This window comes from Neophocaena asiaeorientalis, unplaced genomic scaffold, assembly GCF_003031525.2.
Source record: "Neophocaena asiaeorientalis asiaeorientalis breed wild unplaced genomic scaffold, Neophocaena_asiaeorientalis_V1.1 scaffold152, whole genome shotgun sequence".
NCBI classification, from domain to species: Eukaryota; Metazoa; Chordata; class Mammalia; order Artiodactyla; family Phocoenidae; genus Neophocaena; species Neophocaena asiaeorientalis.
The window spans coordinates 2,082,343-2,106,773 of NW_020185338.1; the positions used below are offsets into that span (position 1 = coordinate 2,082,343).

The 24,431-nt window shown below is 49.0% G+C and overlaps 1 protein-coding gene across 4 annotated transcripts in view; it reads left to right on the forward strand.

Annotated features, from left to right (window-relative positions):
- TTC7B (tetratricopeptide repeat domain 7B) overlaps window positions 1-24,431 on the forward strand; it is a 216,538-nt gene that overhangs the window by 159,669 nt on the left and 32,438 nt on the right. For 3 of the 4 annotated variants that reach the window (XM_024736251.1, XM_024736253.1, XM_024736252.1), the window contains one exon: window positions 13,084-13,224. In XM_024736251.1, the coding sequence (XP_024592019.1) occupies window positions 13,084-13,224 (141 nt within the window). Of the gene's footprint in view, window positions 1-13,083; window positions 13,225-14,213; window positions 14,926-24,431 lie in introns of those variants that run through there. The other variant, XM_024736254.1, reaches the window with a different exon arrangement.

The window sequence follows — 24,431 nt, forward strand, 5'->3', positions numbered from 1 at the left end:
GGTGGTCGCAGGAGGGCAGCGGTCCTTATTAGTGCATCAGTGGGGACGGCCTGTCTCGTGAACCACCCACAGGTTTGGTTCAAACTTGATTCCGAAGGTTCCATAGAGATGTTTTGCTTCCGTCCCTGCCCTTCCATCTTGCCTTTCCCTAAAGAAAACCATTTTTTATTAGCTTTTTGTTTACCCTCCCATGCAAATAAGATTATATCTTATTTCCCGTGTCCCTTGACTTGAAAATAGCATACCATATGCGTGCTGCACAGCCCCTGTGACGTGTCCCTTTACACATGCCCTGAGGATTCCTCTGCATCCGTTTGGGAGAACGTCCTCAGGCTTCTGCAGTGCTTCTCTGCTTTTCGAAATGCATCCGACAAGAGCACAGCCGGCAAAGACGTGTGGCCAAAGCCGAGGTGACCTGCCACGGTTGTGATACTGCCAGTTCTGAGTCACCCAATGTACAGTAGACGCCTCCGTGAAGCCACAGGCCCTCTCGGATTGTTTTTGTCTTCCAGAACTAAAATTTATTTCCTTTTTTAAAAAATTTTCTACTGCGGAAAAATTTCAAGTATACCAAAATAGAAATACTCGTATAATGAATCCCCATGTACCTACCACCAGCCTTCAACAATTCCTATTCTTTTTTCCTGTATCTCTGCTGTCCCACACTTAGTCTTTGTAGACTATTTTGAGGCAGATCTCAGACATCATATTTTGCGGCAGATCTCAGACATCGTATTTTGCCTGTTAAAATTTCAGTGTATATGTCAAACAGGTGAGAGCTCGGTTATAAAAATATAACCGAGATACCATTATTATACATCTGGGTCATTATGAAGTACAGGCTCAGTGTTCTTGATTTTGGAAAGTGAATAATTAACTGGGGTATGGTTTTCCACCTCTGAAACTGTCCGTATGCAGATCTGTGTAATAACATAAGGGGAACCCATGTCTAAAAGCTTTGGACTATAGCTGAGTCCACTGTGGCTAAAGAGTGGACATTGGTTTTATTAAATGGATGTGGCAGACTGAAAAAAAAAAAACCCTTAAAGAATATGCTTTCCCTTCTAATATCACCTCTGGGTCCCCGTCCCCCCCACCTCTGTCATCCAATAAGTCCTAGCCATCAAGAGAGAGGAATCAAATGGAGTGACAGTCATTTAACTTTGAAGCTTTGAATCATTGTCTTTTCTTCAGAATAAGTTAGTTCCTTAAATAGAGGAGGAAAAAGAATTCTTTTTCTTCCTTTTGCCTTCAAAACAGGAAGTGGAGTAAGGAGATTTATCTTTAATCATTGGTAGATATTACCAGACACCGATCCGTAGTAATGATTCTTTCACCTTGAAAGTTTGATCCACTTTGTCTGGAAAAAATTTTAATTTGTCACTGCAGTGGTTCTCCCTACTGCTGTGTATCTCTCCAGCTGAAGGCATGGAAGTGACAGTAATAGCTTCCTTTTCAAAGTGCCCGGCCAGTGGACCCAACCGTAGACCAGCTTAGCAAGCTTAGACTCCATTGTCACGATTCGGGGACCTGACCCATTGTTGCACCTCAGTTATCTGCACCTAGAAAGACCTTAGTTTTCAAGTAAACTTGATATAAGTGCTTCTCATAAAAAACAAATCAAGGAAAAGTCAAGTTCTAATCCTTTCCAATTGAAAAGCAGATAGTTTCTTTTCCTCCAGAATGTCCTGGGTATTCTAGGTTAAAGAGGTGTTATTTTCAATGGATCATACTGCTGAATCTGTGCCCAGGTAAATCTGAGATGTTTTTATGCCGTGGTGTTGTTGCAGAACAATTAAATAACCAGTGGAAAAAACAGCAAATTTGTTTCCTTCGAAAAGCACTTGTATTCTCTTGTCAAGTAGAGGAATGATTGTGTATTACATGACCTCATTTTCTTTGCAGCTTATGTGAGTATATTAAAAGCCAGCTTATTTTTTTCTTTGTGTTTCTAAAGTTTTTTTGCCTTTATCCTTTTTTTTTTTTTCTCTCTTTCATGTTTTTAGTGTCAGATTCCTCCTCCTCCTCTTCTCTTTCAAGAACCGAATCTCCTCTCCACCTGTTTGTATCTTCTCATCTTCATTCTCATCCCAAACCCGATACCTTTGTGTGGCCCCCGGCAGCTCATTCAGTCAGTGACCCAGGTCCCCGCCAGGAACCCTCTCTGTGTAAACATGGTTTATGGTTTTTTCCTTTCTTGTTAGATCTGCTTCATTTGCCTGATGTTTTATTTTCTGATAATCTTCCTAACTGATAAGCTGGATCGGAAACTCCATCAAATTTACCTGAGAGAAAATCTTGCTAGTTTGAAAATCCAAAAACTGTGCGGGCAGAAGGAGACGTTGGTGCCCAAGTTCCAACCTCCCTTTTAAAAAGTAAAGGAAATCTGTTTAGAGCAGAATCAGTAGAAGCTTCGCTGGAGCATCGCTTCCAGTTCTTGGGGACTTCTGTGCTTTCCGCTTTCCTGGAGTTGATATAAATTCACACAGATCTCATTTTTTAAAAAGACAAATTAGAACATTTTGCAAATAATAATTTACTCCTAATCATTTCTGGTTTTCAGTTTAGAAATTAATTCAACAAGTATATAGTAATCAAGGTAGTATGCTAAAGATATCAGTCATATGCCTTTTAAGTATGTGGTTCTCAAACCTTACTGTGCGTTAAAATCACCCAGAGAGCTTTGAAAACTGCAGATTCTCTGGGCCCTACCCCCGGAGTTTATGATTCAGGAGGCCTGAGGTGGGTCCCAAGAATCTTGATTTATAAAATACCTTCTTATGATCCCGGTGCCAGTGGGTTCTGTACTACATTTTGAAAAACAATGCTATAAATTGTTTTCTGTTTGCAAGGAAGGAAAATGTAGGGCTTGTGTCATGAAACTATGCAGGGAAATTGAACAGTATTTTAATCTAATCTTGATTTTAAATAATAGGGAAATTTGAAAGTCTGTTTTAGGGCGTTCAGGGACTTGTCAATGGAAAAAAAAAAAAAAAAGATTCCTGTATTGAAATGAGACACTGGTTGATAAAGCCCTTAAATGGCACCTAAATATGGATCTCACCAGGAGAGCCACCCTTGTTGTTCCACTCATTTATTTAATGTTCACTTTACCTGCAACACAGCCAGAAAATTTAATCTCTATGTCCATGATTTAAAAGGGCTCATCTTTGTTCCAAACACTCAGTTATAAGCTAAACAAAAGCTCATAAGGGGAGCTGCTGCCAGAAAGAACTACTTTTCCTAATGCGCTTATCTTTCTGATGGTAACCTGCTGTGTTACACACACACACACACACACACACACACACACACACAGTCTGGCAGAAAGGAGACTATGATCTAAAATAAATAATTCAAACCAAGAAACACTCTGACCTTACTTATCTGCATATTAAGTGTTCTGAACTCAGCCTCAACGGCAATCCCAGTTTTATGAAATGGAATATGAAGATAAAATTTACAAACTGCTTATGTTGTTTTTAATCCACTTCTTAAAATAGATATTTTCCCTTTAATATGATGCCTACGGGCAATTGCCAACTTTTTTTTTTTTCTGCTTTGGTTTTTCCAGAAAAAATTGTTTATTACATTGACTTTTGCCCAGTTTTCTGGGGTCTTAAAATGGGATCTTACTGTTCTAGAATAATGTTAGATGTTCCCACTGCCCCATCCTTTCTCGTTTGCACAGTGAACCCACCTACCTCCACACCCTGCCAGTAGTTATCTTGTTGCATCCCAAGGAGCCCTGTGTCCCTTTAAACCTCTGAAGATTGAAGTCCAGGCTCTTCTGGAGGGGCACCTTATATCAGATTAATTAGCAAATTGTTAGGACGATGAGCACCCACTGGGCTTTCTGCTGAACGTAGTATGTACCAAGCAGTGCTCAGTTGTTTATTCTCTGTGAAGCTCTGAGTCATCTTCCATCCTTAGGGAGTGCATAGCCAGTAACCAGGTGTTTTAAGTAAGACTGTTCCCCTCCCCCCGCCCCATAAATACAACATTTAGTTAGAGAAGGGAAAACATAACATACATTGCTAGTAAGTGTAGAATTTCTTGATTAAAATTATAATGAATTTGAATCCCAACTCTTTCCCTTAGGACAGATAGCCAAGACCTGAAGTTTTATGGATTTCTCCCTCCAATCCTTTACTTCACAGGATTGAAAGCTAGCCCAGCCCTACAAACGGTTGGAATCATGATTAGGGTTAACGTGTGGAAAGATCTGAAAACTGCTCGTTTGATTATTTTTCCCTTCCCTTTGGAATTTCCTGCCCTGGAAACAAAACACATTACACGAATTGGTCAGCTTTCGTGTGCTCAGTGAACATTTGAACGTGGAGGGGAATGCCCAGTTGGCCTGTCTTTGCTTTAAAAAAAAAGAAAAAATCATTGTTAGTGGAAAAACATATGTCACTGTTGAGTTGTAATCTGATTCCAGACGGCCAGACTTACAGTTGGAAGGTTATTAGAACTCCATTTGCTTTTTTAGCCTTAATTTTGATTTTTCAAATGTTTGTTTCTTGGTTTTAATTTTTGGTTTGATTTGTTGTTCCAAGGCAACTCTCCAGAAGTATACTTTCATGGTTTTCCCTCCCTTTTTTCAGTTAGTAAGTAGTTTACCAATCTATCTGTTAACTTTTCTGAGGGTCTCCAGAATCGCGCTGACCCCACCATGCAGTGTGTGTTGTGGCCGTTGATCAGGAATGTTGAGATGGCTTGGACCTGAAGCTTGCTCACCCCCCCCCCCCCCCCCGCTGGGGCCCAGCTCTCCCAGGCCCTCGAATGCTTTCTGCAGCTCGGGTGTAAACACTGAGGAGGCAGCACTTGTCTGGGAAGGACTACAGAAGAAGGCATTGCAGGAAGAATGCCCAAGTAGGGGCGTGCAGTGGCTTGGTCAGCAACCCCACGGGGGCTGATCAAAAGTGTGAGACGTCCAGCCTCCCCAGTGTGGGTCATCTGTAAAATCTGGGGTAGAGGGAACTAGTTGAATCTTAAAATTCCTTTCCAGTTCAACCACTATTGCTCATAGAAAACAATTCTAATAATTCGTTTTCCTAAAATAAGCTAATCAGACATCATAAAACTTAAACTACTTCTACCAGAATTTAAAGCAGACTAAGCAATTCCCTTTAAATATGTTAAAGTGAGGCTTGACATATTTATACAAGGGACTTAACTACTTCCATAAAAACAGCTCCAAGTCTCTCGAGGGTCAGGAAACCTGGGTTCGGGGGCCAGTTCTGCAGAGGAATCCAGGCAACTCATTTAACCTTCCTGGCCTTAGCATCCTCGTCTGTAAAGGTCTTAGTTGACTAATTATTCTGTTCACACACACCTTTGGGGTTTGCCGGTAGCTGATCCTGATTTCAAGCCTCGGCCAGGTGCCTTTCTCCCCAAGTTGCAGCCCGGACTCTCTGTGGCCTCCAGAGGGCAGTGACCGGCCAGGTGGGGAGAGCCGGACTGGAACGCAGCCGCTAGGACCCACCACCACCACCACCACCACGCTGCCCTCACTCCTGAGACCTGAGGATCCCAGGTGCCCGCAGCAGTGAGCGCCCCAGCAGTCATCATTCTGGAGAGAAGTGTGGGTTGAGGTTTTATTCTTCTCTCCAAGAACGTGCTGACTCTGGGTGCTCAGCTTCATTTTTCGTATCACCGATTCTGGTGAAACCGCGGCTCTCTTTAGGAACCAGGACAAGAGAATAGACAATTAACGAGAAAACATACCTCTCAAACGAAGTAAGGTGAGAAATAAAGCCAAGGTAGTAGTTTTGTCTCCTTCCACTGTGGCTGGCGTTGTATTATTGACTTCGCATTTTTCTAACATTCAGAAACATCTGTCATGATCAGGAAGTGACTAGTCAGGTGGTGAATTTCACCCTCTGCTACTGCTTAATAGAATAAAGTCATTTTTGTCACCTATATGTGACAAAAAAATCACTCTAGTGATGACCCCACTGCTTTCGAGGAGTGGCAGTTTAAAACATTCAGCCCTAATGATTCAAGTATAAACCTTTTCTTGCCATTTTAATTAAATTAAAATTAATTCTCCTTAAGTAGTTCTGGGGTGTCTTTCTTTAAACAAGGTCGGATGGAATTTTAGGAGATGGGCAAGTCAATAATAAATGACACTCGGGGAGCGGTTGAGCGTGTGACCAGCAATTAGACTACGGCCTGAGCCAGGGAGGCTTCTCCCATCAGCTGCATCAGAGACAAAAAGCCTTTCCCAGGCGGAAGGAGACTTCATTTCAGAGACACGGCCTCATGGCTGTGCACGGGGGAGGGCTTGAGGAGGTGGGTAGCCTCTGCCCTGTGCAGTCCTCCGGAAGGTGCTGTCTCCCGGCTCACCCTCACAGCAGGCCCCTCCCTGCATGTGCGCCGCTTAGCTCCGCCAGCCCCCAGCAGCAGCACGCAGGCCAGCCCTGCATGCCCGCTGGTGACCACATACCCCTGCCTTCGGGGGATCCTTCCCTAAAGCTTTCCCTGGAAAGGACTTTCCCCTTTCAAGAGAAGGCACATCCCGTCAGGTTTCAACTGTGCTTGATGTTCTGTTAAAGTCATTTGGAAATTGTGATCTCGTCTTGGGACCGTGGGTTGGCTCTCCAGATTTCCTTGGCTATCTTAACCTCCTCTTTCACTCAGTGAACAAAGGAAAGTATCTACTAGAATGACCCCCAGAGCTATTTATCAGCGGGACCCACAACCAAGAGGCCCCGTAGTCGGTGGGAGTTGGATAGACCCAGCAGTGGCCCCTAAATCCGCCCCAGCCCCGCGGCCCCATCACGTGGGTGGACATGCTGTGAAGAGGGCAGGGGGCAGCCCTCGAGGGATCAGAACGTGGAAGGGGGATCTCTGACAGCGTGCTGTAAAGAGCCCACCACCCCCAGATCAGCCTCCTCGAGAGGCAGGACCGCCTCCAGCAAAGATAGGAATTGTCCTCGCCCGGGGTTGGCAGGGTGGGGAGTGGAGGAAAATGGCTCATGTTTTTAAGGTACAGAGAAAAATATGCCTAATTTGAGTGCTGAAGTGAGAGCGGACGCTCGCATCTCTCCTCCCGCCTCAGAAAAGAAGAGACAGTCATCACTGTCTGCTCGGGTCCAAGGACGTTCGGGTTCTTAGAGCACAGGGGCCAGGTGTGAGGTCACTGGGCTGCCAGCAGTCCGCAGTGTTGCACTGATTTATGCGCAAGCCCTATCTTGAGAAACAGGCATCCTTTCCCTGTTAAAAACGAAGAATTTTAAGCAAAGCTCTGTGGCAGAATGCTTAGTCATTCAGATCGTTGTTCCGTTTGCAGGGTCTTTAAGGAGGGGAGCTCCTTCTTTTCTTTAATTCTTTCATTGTTTCGGGGGCACAGCTCCTAAGAACCGGAAGCTGAATAGACTCTACTGACAGATACTATTGAATCACTTCAGGACTGAGGGAAAATAAGTACAGAGGTTTATTAGCGGTGGGTAATTTCTGCACGCTCGGTTTCTTTTCAGAAAAACGTGGGGAGGGCAAGTATCTGCTGCGGCGGCATCAGGCAGAAAGAATGTGGGCGACAAGCAGAGAGATGGAACTTGGGGCGCGGCCACGTGCTCTACATTGTCTCACGTTCATGCATAGAAGGCGTCCGAGTTAACTCTCCAGGGCCGGGAAGCAAAGAGCAGCCTGAATCCCGAGCAAACACCTGTGAGATGTGCCTACTGATGTCTCTTCGGTAGAGGATTTTTTTTCGCACATCAAGCAACATAGCTGTCTGTTGTTCCTGGACCGTGTTGCTCACCAAGTCAGCAGGCAGCAGGGCTGCATCTGAGAACTGTTCATCTTCTACATGCTGTGAAGATATGAGGGGACAGGGAAGGTGGACATCCTTCAGACCATAGCAGCTTACATAATGCGACCAGAACAGCCAAAAGGGTAGCTAGAATACAAATACATGCCACGCACTCAGTGACCCTGCTTGTGAAAATACAGGTGACGGAACGTAACTAGGCCACATAATTTATTGAGCCCTTTGCTTCACAGAATTATTGGCTCTGAGATCCCTTTGAATGATGAGCCTTGGATATTGAAATAGGGTCCACGTGTGATTGCCACGTTTGAGGTCTGTGTGAAATTGACCGCAGGTGTAGTGTGCTTTGGAAAAGGATTTTTGGAAAGGCTTCAGCTGCAACGGCAAGTTGACCTGGCTGTGCCCGGCATCCTGCTTGTGGCAGGGTTTCTCCACAGGCTTCAGCAAATGATAGGAATGTGGGACAGACATCCTCCAAGCTGAGCTTGGACTCAGCTTCCTGAGGTCAGGGGCCTGGGTTCCTGGCCCCTCAGCCCATGGGGAGATGACTCTCCACTGCAGCTCCTGGGGCCTCTCTTTCGCTGCCCCTGTCCCCCACCCCACCCAGACAGTGGTCCGGGGTGGGGGACTCAGATAAAGACCCCCGATGTAGGGATCAGAACAATTCTTCAAGTGGCATTTTGCCTATGTATCAGGTGTCCGAGATAACATTTCCTCTTGGGCCTCTAGGTGGGAGGAAATTCAGATCTCCTCAGCTCCGGGGCATCTTATGCCCCCTGGACCAATGGGGCAATCAGGTTACAGAACCTAGGCCAGATTTTAGGGCATGCTCTCACCTGCCTGTGTCAGCTGTCGGTTCAGTTGGTTTTGCAGTAGCTTTTCAGAGCCACTGTGCCCTGTGACTGAGGGACTTGGTGGCTGCTTGGCTCTCAGGGTTACGACAGGGATAAGCACTTCTCAAATTAACGTGATAAATAAGAGATGTACAGTGGCTGGACACATCTGCTGGCTTACCTGTCGAACCTGATTATTTGGAAGCTTGTTTCTCCAGAGTCTTGGATTTCAAATTAGAAATATGTCTTCTCTTCCTCCCTCTAATTCCTTTCTCAAGCCTCAATTTGTCCATTTCCCTTAGGGGAATAATCCTCTTAACCCCCATGCACGCTGTAGGAGTACATTTGCTTTGGTGAGAAAGAAAGGGGTTGCTGTAAAAATAGGTTGGTTAGAACTAGCATTTCTAGGTGTTCACCAACAGAAATCAAAATCTGTTTTGGCACTTACCATTTTCAATCCTATGAAACAGTTAAGTTACAGGTTGTTTTGATTATTTGTAATCAGATATATCCATTCTGATTCATAATGATGTTTATCCCTTTTTTCCTCCAAATTCTAACCCAGTGGAAGAAATTGATATACTATGCTATTGCCAGAAAGAGTAGACATTAACTAGTAAATAATTTTACCATTATCATAAGCCACCTACCATTATTAATGAGTACTGAATGCCCTAATATCCATCCCCAGTTCAGAACCTGAAGAGTCTCTGCCCCTGTGAGGTGTGTGTGAAAAGGGATCGACTAGGAAGGAAACAGTTATTTCTGGCGAACCTCAGCTGCCCTCCCTATTTCAGCGGGTTAGTTATGTTAGAGCTGGGAAGCCCCTAGGTGAGTACAGCGTTAATCCAGCTGCACACCACTGTGCTTCTTAGTCCGGGTTGTTGGAAGTGAGCACAGCCATGCTGAGAAGCCCCTTGAGACAGGGAAGGTTCTGGCCTCTGAGCCATTAGGGAAGGACAGTAGGGCACCCGGACGCGCTTCCCCAAAGAGGGGCCCCTCTTCTAAGTTTCACACAGTGACGTGTGTATTGACAGCACTCGTTCTTCCATTCATTCATTCACCATTCACTCATCCTGCAAGCATTCACCAAGTACATTGCATGGGCCTGGCGTTGTTAGCCCCTGAAAATACCTAAATGGAGGGCATGTTCCTGTCTTCCAGAACCACCCAGTCTCGGAGGAGAGACAGTTACATCAACTTTTAACATAAAACAGTGTGGTCTGTACAGTGATAACCATACCCACAGGGGGAGATGGGGCACTGAGGACCCGAGGCGTAACTTTTTACATGAGGGTGGTAGGGAGAAGAAACAGAAGGCTCACAGCAGCCTTCCTGGTGGAGGTGGCATCAGGGCTGGATTCAGAGGCTAGATTTGGAGTTAGGATAGTGTTTGAGTCCTGGTTTTGCCACCTGCTGGCTGTACGACTTTGGGTAAGATACTCACTAAAATCTCAATTTTGTCATCTAAACAATGCAGGTAACAGTGTTACCTGCCTCAAAGAATTGTTTAAAGATTAAGTGAAATAATATATGTAAAGTGCAAATCAGAGTGCCTGAAACAGGCCACGTTCACTAAAGCCGATAATCACCACTGCTGGCATCATCATCATTTATCAGACCTTATTCACAGTGAAACATTGATCTTAATAATAAATTAAAATGTATTATTTTACAGGTTATTATGTGAAGCATTAATTAACCTAGTTGTATATAGATACCACAAAGAGAAGGAACTTTGACATTAGTTCTGATGAGTGCATTTGTGAACCAAACAGTTAATCCAAAATTAGCCCCTCCAAAAGTCACAAGTCCTTGTAGCAAAGGCGCCTGAGAACCTGGTAGAAAATGTGTAGGATTTTTCCAGAGCGGTAGTTTATTATTGTTCTTTTTGAAAAATGAATTAATAACTAAATATTTTGAGCATTTCTCAGTTTCGACTTCTCATGTGTCAATATCAATAGATATAACCCGTGTAAACAAGATCTCTTGAGGGGGTCTCAATAAATTTGCAGACTCCTAAGGGATTCTGAGACCAAGAGGATTATGAGAACCTCCGTCCTAAAGGACAAGATCTTCCCGGTACTCTTTCCCCAGACTGTTGGGCTGCAGGGAAGCAGGACAGCTCAGGCTGGCTGGCCTGTGTAGAAGACGCCTGCAGGCTTTTCTTGACCACATGTCAGTTAATAACACCTGCTTCCTCTCTCCCCAGGTCAGGGGCCTCAGCCTTAGCTGCACATTGGAACCACCTGGGCTATTAACAGATAGATGCCTGGTCCCACCCCTAGGGTCCATGATTCGGTGGGTCTGGGCTGTAGCTGTGGCATATGATTTTTTTAAATCCCTAAGTGATTTTGATGTGAAGTCAAAGTTGAGAACCACTGTTGAAGGTAGTCAGTGAGGAGGTGAGTCGGCTTGATAATGTCAGAATGTGGCAACATCAACCTTATTTATTTACTAATAGTTGCTGTTGAAAGTCTCAGGGAAACTACATCAAATCCTTGTGATCAAAGTTAAAGCATTGATTTTTCCATAAAAAGGTTCAAAACAAAACAAGACCAAAAAAATCAACAGCAGTTTAATCATTTTGCTGTTTGGGTTTTTTTTAGGGAGTCCCACACACTTTGTCTAAGCAAGGTCAGTTCTTAGCTGAACTTCATCAGTTCTCCTGCATCATAATGATATCGATCAGTGTCTCTGAACTGGGCCTCAAGATCCTCCTTGCATGGCAGCGCTCACTCTGGAGGACTCACTGGTCCTTCTCCAGAGGCGCCCTCCTCATACTTGTCCCCGTGGCCGCTGTGTGTGGATTATCCACAGACGCTGGATTCCCCGTCTGGTTCCCATCCACCTCCTGCATTTCGCCTCCACCAACCCCACCCCACTGAAGGATTTGAGTGTATTTAGAAAAATCCATGTTTCCTTTGTGTTGGAATATGGATGGCCAGTCTACTGCTCCAGGTAGTCTTAAAAATGAATAAATTAATTTTTATTAAAAAAAATTTTTTTTCAGGTCAGTTAATTTCCAGATTTTGTCTTCATGAAATACAATCATATAGTCTGAAAATAATAACTTTATGCTTTCCTCTTTTCAAATCTTTCACGTCTTATTCACTGTCTAGAACTTTCAGAAGCTTTCTCCTTAAATATTCATGAAAATAGAAGACATTCTTATGTCCTTTGTGACTTTAATGAGACGATCTCTAATGTTTAACTGTGAGAATAACAGTTGCTGGCTCTTTGTGCCATACTGAGATTATACTTTCCCATTTCTAGATTAATATTTTTCTATCATAAAAAGGACCAACTTGGTGCATCTCAAAGCCCCAACAGAAATTATTTTTATGCTCACAATCTCATTTTACCCAGAGTGAAATTTATTTGAGTAGTCAGCATTTATCTCTCTATATTATCACCATTTTCAACCTCACGATAAGTTGATAGTTACCACTGAAGGCGCTGGAATGTTTATCTCCGTATTACACTTTACGATGCGTTATAAGTTAAGAATGTTGCCAGTGAATATAAATATCACCGGTTTTAAATTTGAAATAACCGAGACTCCCGCTCTCAGCTCTGAAACCATTCCTCCAAGAGCGGATGTTGGAAAGAAGTGGGGAAAGAGCCCCTGTTTGGGGACGTGGCCTCCGATCGCCAGGACCTCCCGAGGGTCAGCGTGGAGAGGAGTGTGTCATTTGACTCATCGGACTTCTGAATAGAAGCCCTTTGGCCAGTGAATGTGCTCCGCCTGCCGCCTCCCCCAGTTCTCAGGACAGTAGCTTCTACAGAAGAGTGAGACGGGTGCAGCTCCTGAGCTCCGGGCCACTATGCTGTAACCTGTCCTCGGCGAGTCTAGTATTAGCCTTAGTGATAGACACCTGCTTAGGCAGCAGGTAAATTGTGCTTTGTCTACAGTTTTTAAGGCATGTCCTAGAATATGGTTCCAGATCCCTCAAAGGCCAGGGGATGAAACGGGCGGTTGCTGGGTTTGTCTTGAGGATGGCCTCCATCTATGCCAAATCCTGCCCCAGGAGGCAAGTGTGGTTCCTCCCCCTGCCCCCCAGGTAGTTTCTAGGTTCAGGCCCAGGCAGGGGTGCTTTGTCACCTCCCTTCGTAGTACTTCACGTCTGCGAAGTTTCAGCAGCGTGTCACAGCCTCGTGGCTAGCTGTGCCCCTCCTGCCCCGACACTCAGCCTGCGCTCGACTCAGCTCCCGGACGGAGCATCTGCATAGCGTGTGCTCTGTCCTGACTAAAAGACGAACTAAAGCAAAGGACAGAAACTAAGGTGCCAGGCCATAGTGACTGTATGGACAGTAAGGACCGTAAACCTCAGAAACATCGTGAGGGAGGGGTGTGTGTACGTCTTGAACCCGTGCCTGTGTGTGAGGGGGACAGCTGGCTGTATGGGTCGGTGGCTGGCTCTGGGTCTGTCCTTCCACCTCTGATGCCATCTTCCCGAAACCCTCCCGCAGGCTCTGTCCACGCCACGTCGGTAGCAGCCTCCAGAGTGGAGCAGGCACTGTCGGAAGTGGCGTCGTCTCTGCAGAGCAGTGCCCCCAAGCAGGGCCCGCTACACCCCTGGATGACGCTGGCGCAGATCTGGCTCCACGCAGGTACCGCTCCGCCCCTCAACCCCATGCCCACCTGCCGCTCTGTCAGAGGGGAGCTTGCGGCCTGGGCTGCAGGGTTTATGCTGTCTCAGGGGCCAGAGATCTACACCCCAGACTTTCTTTGAGGGGGACAGCAGAGCGTGGTGTCCCAGACCCGACGGAGGTCTGGCAGTCCTGCAGCCTTGGAGTGGAGCCTCAGTCTGCTACTTACCAACAGCCGTGGGCGATAGCCTCCCCTCTCAGCCTCGGTTTCCTCATCTGTACGGTGGGGTCAATAGCATCGTCTCTTAGGGTTGGTGAGCACAGTGCCTGGCACACCCTGGTGGTGAAGTCTAAGAGACCCTGGGAGAGGGGCCAGGTCTGCTGATGACACAGATGTCTTTATCTAAGCCGAGGGGGCGGGGGGGACAGCGTTTTGATGTCCGAGCTTTCCCTTCTGACGGCGCTCCTGGTAATCCTCAGAGAGCAAGACAGGTACCAGCAGCTGCCGGACTGGAAACTAGCCCAGAAGGCAGGTGTGACTGCTCCTCCCCCAGTTTCACATGGCTGCTTCTGCATAGCTAGGGAATCGCCACAGTAAATCCAGCCTGCAGACACTTTAGCAATGGGAATCCCACCATACGGCGCAAATGGTGGCTCTTGATTTGCTTACATATTTATAGTTCCATAGGAAAGATAACTTCTGTTTCTCAAGTTTTACCCCTTGATCTGCAAGCCCTTCCCAGGCTCAACTCTCAGGGTGCACGGCATAAGCCCAGGTCTGGCTGCAGAAGTGCTTATTACCCACCACTGGCCATCTGTTTACTCCTTTTTTGCCAAGGCTAATTGTATGATGTCCAACCTCGTTTGGAACCTTCGTGTAAGAAACACAATTGGATTTACCTAGGTTTGGCACGTCCCAGAGCCGAGCTCAGTCAGCCGCTCCCGTGTTGGCATCTTTAATTGAGCCAAAGCAACCACTGTAAATTAACAAATTATGTTCTTCTAAGCAGAAATACAGAAGAGGGATGATTCACGAGCGTGCTGACTGCTGTTCGTTCCTGTGCACGTGCTGGCCAGCGTTCAGCCTCTTGCTGGCTTCTAGACAGGCCGACTCAAGGGCCCGGGAACAGCAGTCATGCCTTCCTCTGCGGCTCTCTTGAAGAAAAGCTGGTCCCCAGTCTAGGACCTGGTGCCTGTCCTACTCAGTCGCCCTCACGAGCAGTGACGGCAAAGAACAAAAAGAGAAGGGGTTCACTTTAGTGTCCAGGCCAGGTGAGACTGGCCGAACCTGCGGGGCTAGTAGAGGGGCAGAGTTGTCCTTCAAAATGGGCATGAAGTTGAGTTTTTAAAGGGCCGATGTCTACGAAACCACAAGGGCAGAAGGTGATCCTTCTAGGCTGGAAGCAGCTCCCTTGACCTCCCAGGCATTGCTTCTCTTGCTTGTAGCTCGGAAAAGCTAATGACCTTGGTGAGGGTCGCTGAGTCCCAGGACCGCTTTGCCCAGTGGCTTGCTGCCCCTCACTCAGTTATCCAGGCTTTGCTCCTCTTGACGTGACCCACCATGACTCTTGGGAGGAAATTTTGTAGCTGCTTCTTAGAACATTGAAGAACCCGGCAGCTAAGATTCCTTTTGGAGTTATCCTTGAAGTTTTATCAATCGTGTGACATCCCTTTCTCATTGCCATAGCCTATAGGACAGAATAAAGCTCTCACTGTTATTAATGCGTGTGGCTTTTAACGTTCTACGAGTTGGTGGAATTGAATTCTGGAAATGGGATATCATACTTGCCTTAAACTCCAGGCAGAATATAAATCCCGCTTATATAGTACGAATGAATGAAGCAAATTATAATCTTTATAGGATTGGTGCTATATTGACTCTTTCAAAGCACTGACTTTGAGTCAAGATTAGAATTGTATCGTATATTCAATATGGTCTTTGAAGAAGTAAACTCAGAAGGAGTTCATAAAAGAAGCTTCCACTGAACTGTAAGGTTTTACCGTAGGTGGTTTGAGCTTTACTGCTCTGGGTGGCAAACTAAAAGTGACTCACATTTTTTGACAACTTATGGAAACCAGGTAACATCTGCGTCCATCGTCAGCTCTAACAATACCGCCAGATTCTGTAAATGCCGCAAGCTTTGGAAGAAACTAGATCAAGGCCTCCCACCCAAGGCCATGGTGTTTCTGTGGCATTTGCGGGTCTCTTCTCTCCTGGTTGTTTTTGCTGGTGATCTGAGTGTAGTGGGAGCTTGTGGTGGAGGCCCGTGCTGGAGGTGGCCCCAGATTTGAGGCTGGCAGGTAAGGCCACTCTGAGACGACCTCAGATTTCCAGCCTATTATATGAGCAGGTCCCTGAGCCACTTGTGTGTCATCTGAGTGGCAAAGAGATCATGACTGGGACACCGGAGCCTCTGGCTGCTCTGTGAGGACATCAGCCACAGGCCCAGTGGGGAGCACAGACCCAGGAAGTCCAGGGATGCTTGGCCATCCGGGGTCCCTCCCGTCCTGTGTGGTGGGACCCATGCCCTGGGCGCCCCTTCCCGCTGTACCTCTTCCTCCTTCCTGGACACTTCTGACCCCAGGGCCTCAGGCTCCTCACAGGATACCTGGTGGCCAACTGGCATGGGTTGTACATGATTTGTTGCTTGGTTTTTTTGGACCCATATGACAATTTTATTTAAATTATTTTTGAAAAAATAGTACACGCACATGATACACAGTTCAAAAGGCACAAGAGACGTGAAATGAGAGGCTTCCTGCCATCCCGAGTGTCAGTCACACTCCCCCACGGCAACCACCGTTAGTGTGTGCACACCTGCCGGGGTGTAACACTCGCGGGAGACCATTGCCTGTCGGCACATCAGAGAGTAAATCCATTGTATGATTTTACCGTAATTTAACCAGTAGCCCACTGACTAACATTGAGATTATTTCTAGTGTTTTGCTGCTACAGACAATGCGTCAATGAGTAGCCGTCTCTAGATTGTTCTGTACCTGTAAGGTAAACTCCTAAAAGTGGAATTGATGGATCAAAGGGTGCATACTCTTTAATTCTGGTAAATTTTGTCACATTGCCTTCCACAGAATTGTGCCAGTTTGCATTCCAGTCAACAAGGTGAGAATTGCCCATTTTCTCACATTCTTGATAACACAGCAAATGATCAGACTTCAAGATCTTTGCCAATCTGATAGGTGAAAATGGTATTTCAGTTGTCTGCTCATGGTTTCTGCCCATTTATCTTCTTAGATACTGAGCTTTTCTTTTTGAGTTGTAAGCACTTATCATGTGTCAAAGAGATTTGCCTTGTGCCATATGTGCTATAAGTATTTCCCCCATTTTAATTTTGTTTGTGTTTTGGGGTTTTGTTGGGGGTTTTTTGCCAAATTTTTTTTTTTTTTTACATTTATCAATCTTTTCCTTATAGCATCTGGGTATCACATATTTAGAAAGCAACTACCCATTTTTATGGTCTCTTTTCCTGAAAGTTCCAAGTATCTTCTAGTGCCATTTGTATACACACCATCTTATAAAGAAGGTCCAAAGGGTTCTTTTCCTCTGTTATGCAGAAGGGAAACCCAGGCCAAATAGAAACCAGCACCTCTGTGGTCTCACTGGGCGGTAGTCAGGTGAGCTGAATTAGAGCGTTTGATGTTTGTTGCACCTTGAGACATATCTCCCTGGGAGTCATACACCGTTTTCTTTAGAATGCATACCTTATCACTGGCCTTTGGAAATTCATAAGTCATTCGGAGTTGAACCAGGGCCTTTCCCAAGCCAAGCAGCTTCTTGGTGTCCATCCTTCAATTTCCACTTCTGGGATGGCAGCTAAAAATGACTGCAGTAGGTGGATGATTTCTGCTTGTTACTTACTAATAATTATAGCTTTCACTTTGGCATCTCTCACCGTCGAAACCAACGGCTATTCTTAGATGTGCAAGATCAGATTTTCGGATTTCTGCTGGGAATGTAAAGCTGTGATACTCTCACAAATTCCTTGGCCCTGGCTGGCCTGTCCCGTTTGCCCTTCCCCCTGCTAGGTTCCTCCCAGCCACCCGGAGGCTGCATCGGCAGGGTTGAAGGGTAATCCTGTGGCATGGCCACCATGACAAGATGAAGACAGCTCCCAGACAGGTGGCGTGAGGGTGACTGCACAGGGAGTGCTTGCAGGAGGGAACATGTGGTACCCAGGGGTCAAGCCTGACCTGACACGGTGCCAGTCTCTGTGGGTCAGCCCCGCCAGACCTGCCCCTTCTGCTGCCCTGGGAGGTTTTGATTCACGGTCTACAACCTGCAGGTAGCTGACCTTTACCAAGCACCGTGCACGTGTCAGACCTTATCCTAGGACTTTATGTGTCTTAACTTGTTTAGTCCTTGTAATAGCCATATAAGGTATAAATACCCTTTAATCACCCCATTTTACAGATGGAAAAACCAAGACACAGCTCTCACGTCACCTGCCTAAGGTTACATGACTAATAAGCGGAGAAACCAGAATCCAGACCCAACCAGTGTGGCCCCAGAGCCCCAGCCCCTACCCAGGGAGGGCACTCAGCTCTGGAGCACGCACCTGTGAGCATCTGTTTGCGTGCGTCGTCAGGGCGAGGCTCTGGGGCTCAGTGGTCAGCAGACGGACACGGGCTCTGCCTTCACGGAGTGTACAGATGTGAAACATAACAGTTGCAGAAGCACTCCATTCCACGGTGCCGAGTCCCCCAGAGCAGCAGTGTAGGCTCTGGGGGAACGGGGAACAGAGGTCCTCCCCAGCCAGGACCGGAGGAGGCCTGAGCACGTGGACAGGCCTGTGGGCCACATGAGCCCTGAGGTTAGAGAAATGGCAGGGCCGCAGGGCATGAAGCCTAGAGAGGAAGAATCCGTGGCCGAGGCGAGGCCAGACGAGCCAGCGCCCTGGTGACCAGGTCAGGATCTCTTCCTAAAAGCACTGAAAAACTGTTGAAAGACGGCAAGCGGGGGGATGAAAGGATGAGAGGGAGGTTGCTACAAGATCACCCTGGAGGGATGCGGGGCACGGAACGGAGACGGTGCCGTGGGGAGGCAAGGTCAGGAACTTCGGTCTGTGTGACCGCGGGGAACGGCCGGTCTGAGGGTGGAGAGAGGGGGATACCTGAGTTGCATTTTTGAGGCAGAACTGATAGGACTCGTTGATGGGTTAGACGTAGGGGTGAAGGAAAAGGAAGACTCCTGTGTTGGGAGCTGGAGCCAGCGGGTAACCGGTGATTCCTCTTCCTGCCATGCCACAGGCAGCCTGGGTGGTGGGAACCCATGGGTGGGGATATGGGGGTGGGGGGCAAGAGCAACCAGAGCCCTGCTTGAACTTGGGAGCGTCGGGTGCCTGAGGACCCACAGTGAAGGTGTCAGGCAGGTGGCTGTATATTCGAGTCTATGCTTGAGGTTTGGGCTAGAGACATCAAGTTGCGAGTGGGGATTTAAAGCCAAGGGATGTGACGAGAATGTCGATGGAGAAGGGAAAGGGCCAGGCCCCAGACCTGAGCCCTCAACATTCAAAATTTGGGGAGTAGAGGAAAAGCCAAAGCAGCAGAAAGGAAGTGGTCAGCAAGGCGGAAGGGAACCAGGAGACGTGGCGGCCTGGCAGCCAAGGGGGGTTACGAAGGCGCCTGTGCGGAACCATCAAGGGCTTGGGTTCTGGACTCACGCTAGTTGAAATCCTGGTCCCACCACCCTAGTGCCCTCCTCTGCAAAATGACGACAGTTTGACAGTCACACAGATAATGCATGACAGTGTTCAACAGGTGGGGGTCAAACACCCCATAACTGTTAAAATAATGATTTCTTAATCAGCATTGGACCTTCATTTATTTTTAAAGGTTATAGTCCATTTATAGTTATTATAAAATATTCCCCACGTTGTATAATATATCCTTGCAGCTCATTTTATACCTAATAGTTCATACCTCTTAGTCCCCTACCCCTCCCTTGCCCCTGCCCCCTTCCCTCTCCCCATTGTAAAATAATGATTTTTAAGTGCGTGTGGCAGGTAGGAAATGCTGCGGAGGGCTTGAATAAGGTAGAGACAAAGACATTTGTCTCCCGGCAGACACGTGCGCCCAGCCCTGGCGCTGCCCTGCCCTCCGCGGCGGAGGCTGTCCCAGGACCAGCTTGCTAAGGTTGTTTCCCAAGTCTCCTCTCTCTAGGGAAGCAGGGTTTGGGGAAAGGGAAATGGTTTCGGGGGGTCGGCGAGTCTGCAGGCCTAACTCCCTGCTGCCTGCAAGACCGAGAGAAGCTGATGGCCCACGCGCCTTTTTCTGCATCCCTCTCTGCCAGACCTCTGGTGGAATGAAGGATCTGACGGCGCTCACACAGGTACAGCCCTCGGGCCGCCCCTCACGTACACGGCTCCTTTGTGTGAGTTTCACAGAAATGTCCCCTCTGGGTAGGCTAAGCCCCAGGGAGCAGGTGTGCCTTAGCTGAAGGCACCTTGGTGAGAAGAACTTCCTCGCTTTCCAGGGGCAGATGCAGCCCTACGCCGGGCTCACAGCTGGCCAGCGGGGTCCAGACTGGTCAGCCCCACTCCGCCCAGCGCCTTTGCACGGCGCACAACCCAAACAGCCCTGAGCCCAAGGCAGGCAATGGGAGCCGGTTCTCAGCCTTGCAGCCGACGTGAAGCAGGTGCTTGACAAGTGTCAGAAGAGTGAATGAACGAGTGAGGAAACTGGGCCCCGTGCGGGGCTGTGGGTGCGTCCCGCTCCAGGTCCCCCTATCGGGAGCCCCCTTCACCACTGAGGAGGAAAGAGACCCCGGGCCTTGGCACTATAGCTCAGCCCTTTTCAGATCCCATCTTTAGCTTGGTTTGGCCAACGATTTCGGAAAGCCCTCTGCGCGAGGCACAACGCACAGGGGAGCGGACTTGATCCCGGCCCTCCAGGGACGTGACCTCTATGGGATAACACAAGTCACGGGAGCACGGGGCAGCCTGGGGTGAGGGACTTCCCAGAGCACGCAGGGCGGTGGAGGGGTGACGCACCCAGGCCTGTCTGGGGAAGTCGTGTGCAGGGTGGGGTTTGGGGGGACGTCGTGTGCAGGGCGAGGTTTGCGGGAGCCCAGGGTGAGGAGTGATGGGTCTGCAACAGTACAGGGAAGGCACTTTGGGCAGAAGAAACAGCACAGCCAAGGTGTGGAGGTGAGACCGTGAATGGAGCACGGAGGGAGTGAAAAGGTAGCAGGGTCCTAGTTTAGAACAGGAAGCAAAAACATCTGGGTTACATTCACCTGCAGTTGGGAACCATTGAGAGTTTGCAAGCGGGGGTGGGGTGGAGGGGTATTTCCAGCATTTTTCATAGTAACCTGGTAGCAAGGAGAAGGCAGGGGATTCCAGAGAGGACAGCCAGAGCTTAGTCCGAGCTTCAGAAAGGGGTAGAAAGTGTCCGTGACCCTGCGTGGCACCTTACCTTTGGTTAGAGGCTGTCAGCTGCCAGCGGCCAGGACAGACTCTTTCCCTGTGACCTCTTCAGAGAGTGACCCTTCAGAGCCCGCCCCGCAGCGGGGGCTCTGACACTGCGCTGAACTGTGCTCTTGTTAGGAGCCGATCAGCTTTAAGTTCCCAGAGCCAGCTTCCCTCTCTGTTGCTGTTCCTTCGGTACAAGCTCTTATACCTCTTAATGAGCTCAAAAGGCCCTTTGTGGGGTTTTTTTGTGTTTTTTTTGTGTGTTTTTTTTTGTTTTCACTTGAATTTAGCCCTTGGTGAAGGGGTCAGGGGAGCACCACTTGCTGTGGCTTCTCTGGCCTTTGACTCCTCATCGACCTGGGCCACAGAGACGGTTGCCTTCCTCTGCCCCGCAAGCAGTGTCCATTAGTCTACAGTCTTTCCTTAAGTACCTACTAAGTGCTAGATCCTGCGCTAAGGGATGCAGAGGTGACGTGGCTGGAAGTTGCTCATAGTTTTAGTGGGAAAAGACAATACCGATCACATTTTTTGGAGGCTTTAGGGAAATAGTACACATCTGTTTATGTCCTGAGTTCTGAGCCAATTAAGAAAGAGACAGGGAGTGAGATGGAGATCACACTCCCAGCTTCGTGCCCAGGGAGGCTGAATCGGAGGATGCTTCGTGACTCCTGGCCTCAGCTGGGCTCCCAGTGCATCACAGCTGATCGAATTCACCCGTCCCGAATTGCTGGCCTCGCTGTCGCAGGGGCAGAGCCCAGCATCATGCCCGCAGGAGCAAGCCGAGAATGCGGGCATTCAAGGCTCCAGGCTTCCACCCTCTTGGTTGAGACGCGGGCCAGCCTCAGGCCCCACCTGGCAGGTGAACAGGCCCAGAGAAGTTGATGGCCTTGCCCAAGGTCACACACAAGGCCTGGGTGCAGGGATCGAGCCCTCCGTGTTCCCCTGACACTGGCTGACCAACGGGGTACCCTAGCGTCCTGGTAGCAAGGAGAAGGAGGGCTTGAATGAGGTGGAGACAGTGCTACCTCAGAGACCCAGAGAGGGGGCCAAACCAAGAGGGGAGGCCAGCTGTCCACTCTTAAGATCTCTTTGGAGGAAAGAGGCTCCACTGGGGAGAAATGGTTTGAAAATCACCCCAGCCCGTCGCGCCTGTGTCCTTCTGTTTGATCTTAAAACGCAGGGATCAGGGAGCAGCGCGGGCCATGCACTCGCCTGCCCCTCTGCCTCGGGAGCGCAGGCCTCAGCAGTGACGTGAGCCTGCCCCTACAACTTGGACAGCACGGCAAAGAAGTCCTCGGGGGTCTGGATCCTCTCTCCCACCTTCTCAATCGTGACTCAGCTCAGCCCCCGTCGTCTGTTTCCTATCACAAGGAGGGAGGAGAGGCACCAGACCTGTAGCCGAAGACACAGAACCAAGAAGACACTCGGTCCCGTGTTTGTTTTCACAGGGACCCACACAGAACAGGGTGTCATCTACATTGTTGTGTTGGTGTTCAAGGCTCCCCCGACTGCTGCAACATACACCTTGATTCTTGTTATAAAAACTCTGGGGACTTCCCTGGTGGTCCAGTGGCTGGGAGTCCGCCTTCCAATGCAGGGGAGGCGGGTTCGATCCCTGGTCAGGGAACTGGGATTTCACATGCTGCGGGACAGCTAGGCCCGCACGCCACAACTAGAGAGGAGCCCCCGTGCTGCAATGAAGAGCCTGCGTGCCACAACTAAGCCCCGAAGCAGCCAAAAAACAAATAAATGAAAATAAAATAAAATAAAATTTAAAAATCAAAAGCAAAACAAAGCTCTGGAATCATTTAGTCCCCGCTCTCCCAAGTTGGCCTTTATTCTGGAGCGATCTAGATGGGAGGGGCCTGTGGTGTCTCACCCACCCACAGGCAGCCCTGGGACCTTGGAAATGAACACGAACTCACCCCCAAAGGGAAGCAAGTCAGGAGGCAGCATACAGAGGGAGGAACATTCTGTATTGCTGCCCCCGCAGCCGCCAGGCTCCGGAACCTGAAACTGCGAGATACACCCCGGACTCTTCTGGCGGGAGCTTGGAGAGAGTCGTGTTACTGGAAGACAGCGGGCAGCCCTGCGTGTCTATCTCCCAGGAGGGCAGGTTTTGCAGAGGCCCAGGTGGAAGGACAGACGCGTGTGGTCTTTGTTCCTACAGAGGCCCCGTGTGTAGTAGGTGCTCAGTAAGTACCTCAAGAGAGGAGTCTCGGAGGACGTGAGGCAGGCGCAGTGCCGGGCCGGCCACACTTAGAGCTCAGTTGTATGTGAGTGTCCAAGTTTCCAGGTCTGAGAGGCTGGGCCTCTCCCCGCAGGTCCCCGGGCCAGCCCATCACCTCTGCTCCCTGTTGAGGGGGATTGACGGCCAGAAGCACAGATGGGGTGCAGGGCGGGTCTGTGCCTCCCCCGGGCTTGCTCATGGCCTGAGGAGTCAGTCACTGGTGTGACTATGGTCACCAGGGAAGTGAGGTGCTTAGGAGAGGGCCATGCAGTGGCATCGACACTGACCACACCCTGTCCAGAATTTCCAGTCTCCGCGCCTGAAGCTGGAGGTGGGGAGATAGAAGGGTGGATGTCAACAGAACGTGCTGTCCGGGGGCATAGCCAGGACCCCTCACAAAATGTCTCTAGGGACACAGCCATCAGAGGGATACCCAGGCTGGGCTCCCCTTCCAGCTGGGGGGGTGGGACGGGGTCAGAGGTAGCTTCCGGGGGTGGTGGCCGTTGAGCTGGGCTTTAAAGGGGGTACAGGAGTGACACCATCGGGGCAGAGGCAAGAGAATAAACAAAAGCCCAGGGAAACAGTGGCGGCTTAACACAGCAGAGCCCGGGGGTGTAGGAAGCAGTAGGAACACAGGTTAGTAGGGGTGGTAGAGACAGTCACCAAGGGCTCCGGATGCCAGGCAAAGGGGTCTGGATGTTATCTGGAGGCAGGGGAGACACTGTTCTCTGTAGGGAGCTGAGAGCACAGCCACAAAGCCACGCCTGCCTATACCTTGCCCCGGGACCTCGGACAAATTGCTCAGCCTGTCTGTGCCGCAGTTTTCTCGTCTGTATAATGCGGATAAAATAATAGCAACTAGTGGATCACGGTGCAGATAAAAGCAGAAGTGAGAGCACTTCTTTGCACAAAGCACGTTTGATGATTATTAGCTACTGTTACCGTTCATTCATTCGCAGCCATTTCCTGCACTCTGACTGCCAGGCGCTCGTCCAGTCGCTGGGGACGCAGCAGTGAATAGTGTGAAGCTGGTGGCTTATGTTCTAGAGGGGCCCCGCAGACAGTGAGTGAGACAAACAAGGTGAGCCTCGTATTGGCCGGAAGAGAAAGCAGGGAAAGGAACTGGGTCGTGCTGGGTCAGGACGGGGTAGGGGGAGCAGCAGTTTTAGGTGGGATGGTCAGCAGAAGCCTCCCAGAGGCCATTCCGGGGAAGACTGAAGGGGGTGAGGGGTGCACAGGAACGGAAGGAGCGCTTTTCAGCAGAGTGGTGACCCCACCGGAGCTTTGCCTGGGGAGGCTGGTCTGTCAGTGGCTGTGCGGGACAGAGGGGCTGGAGGAGAGACGGGAGGGGCGTGAGGAAAAATGTCGACATTTTCTATTTCTTTGTATTGTGCTCTTCTAGCATTCCTATTCTCGTGTGCCTTCCGTTAGACACGTGTGCGTATACACGTAACTTGGAGATATGGGCACAAAACATCCTTCTCTGCTAGGAGTGGAGGCCAGCAGTCAGGGCAGGAGCGGGCGAAGAAGGGGCTGCCCTGGGGCTGGGAGGAGGGGTCCGTGGGCCCGGAGCA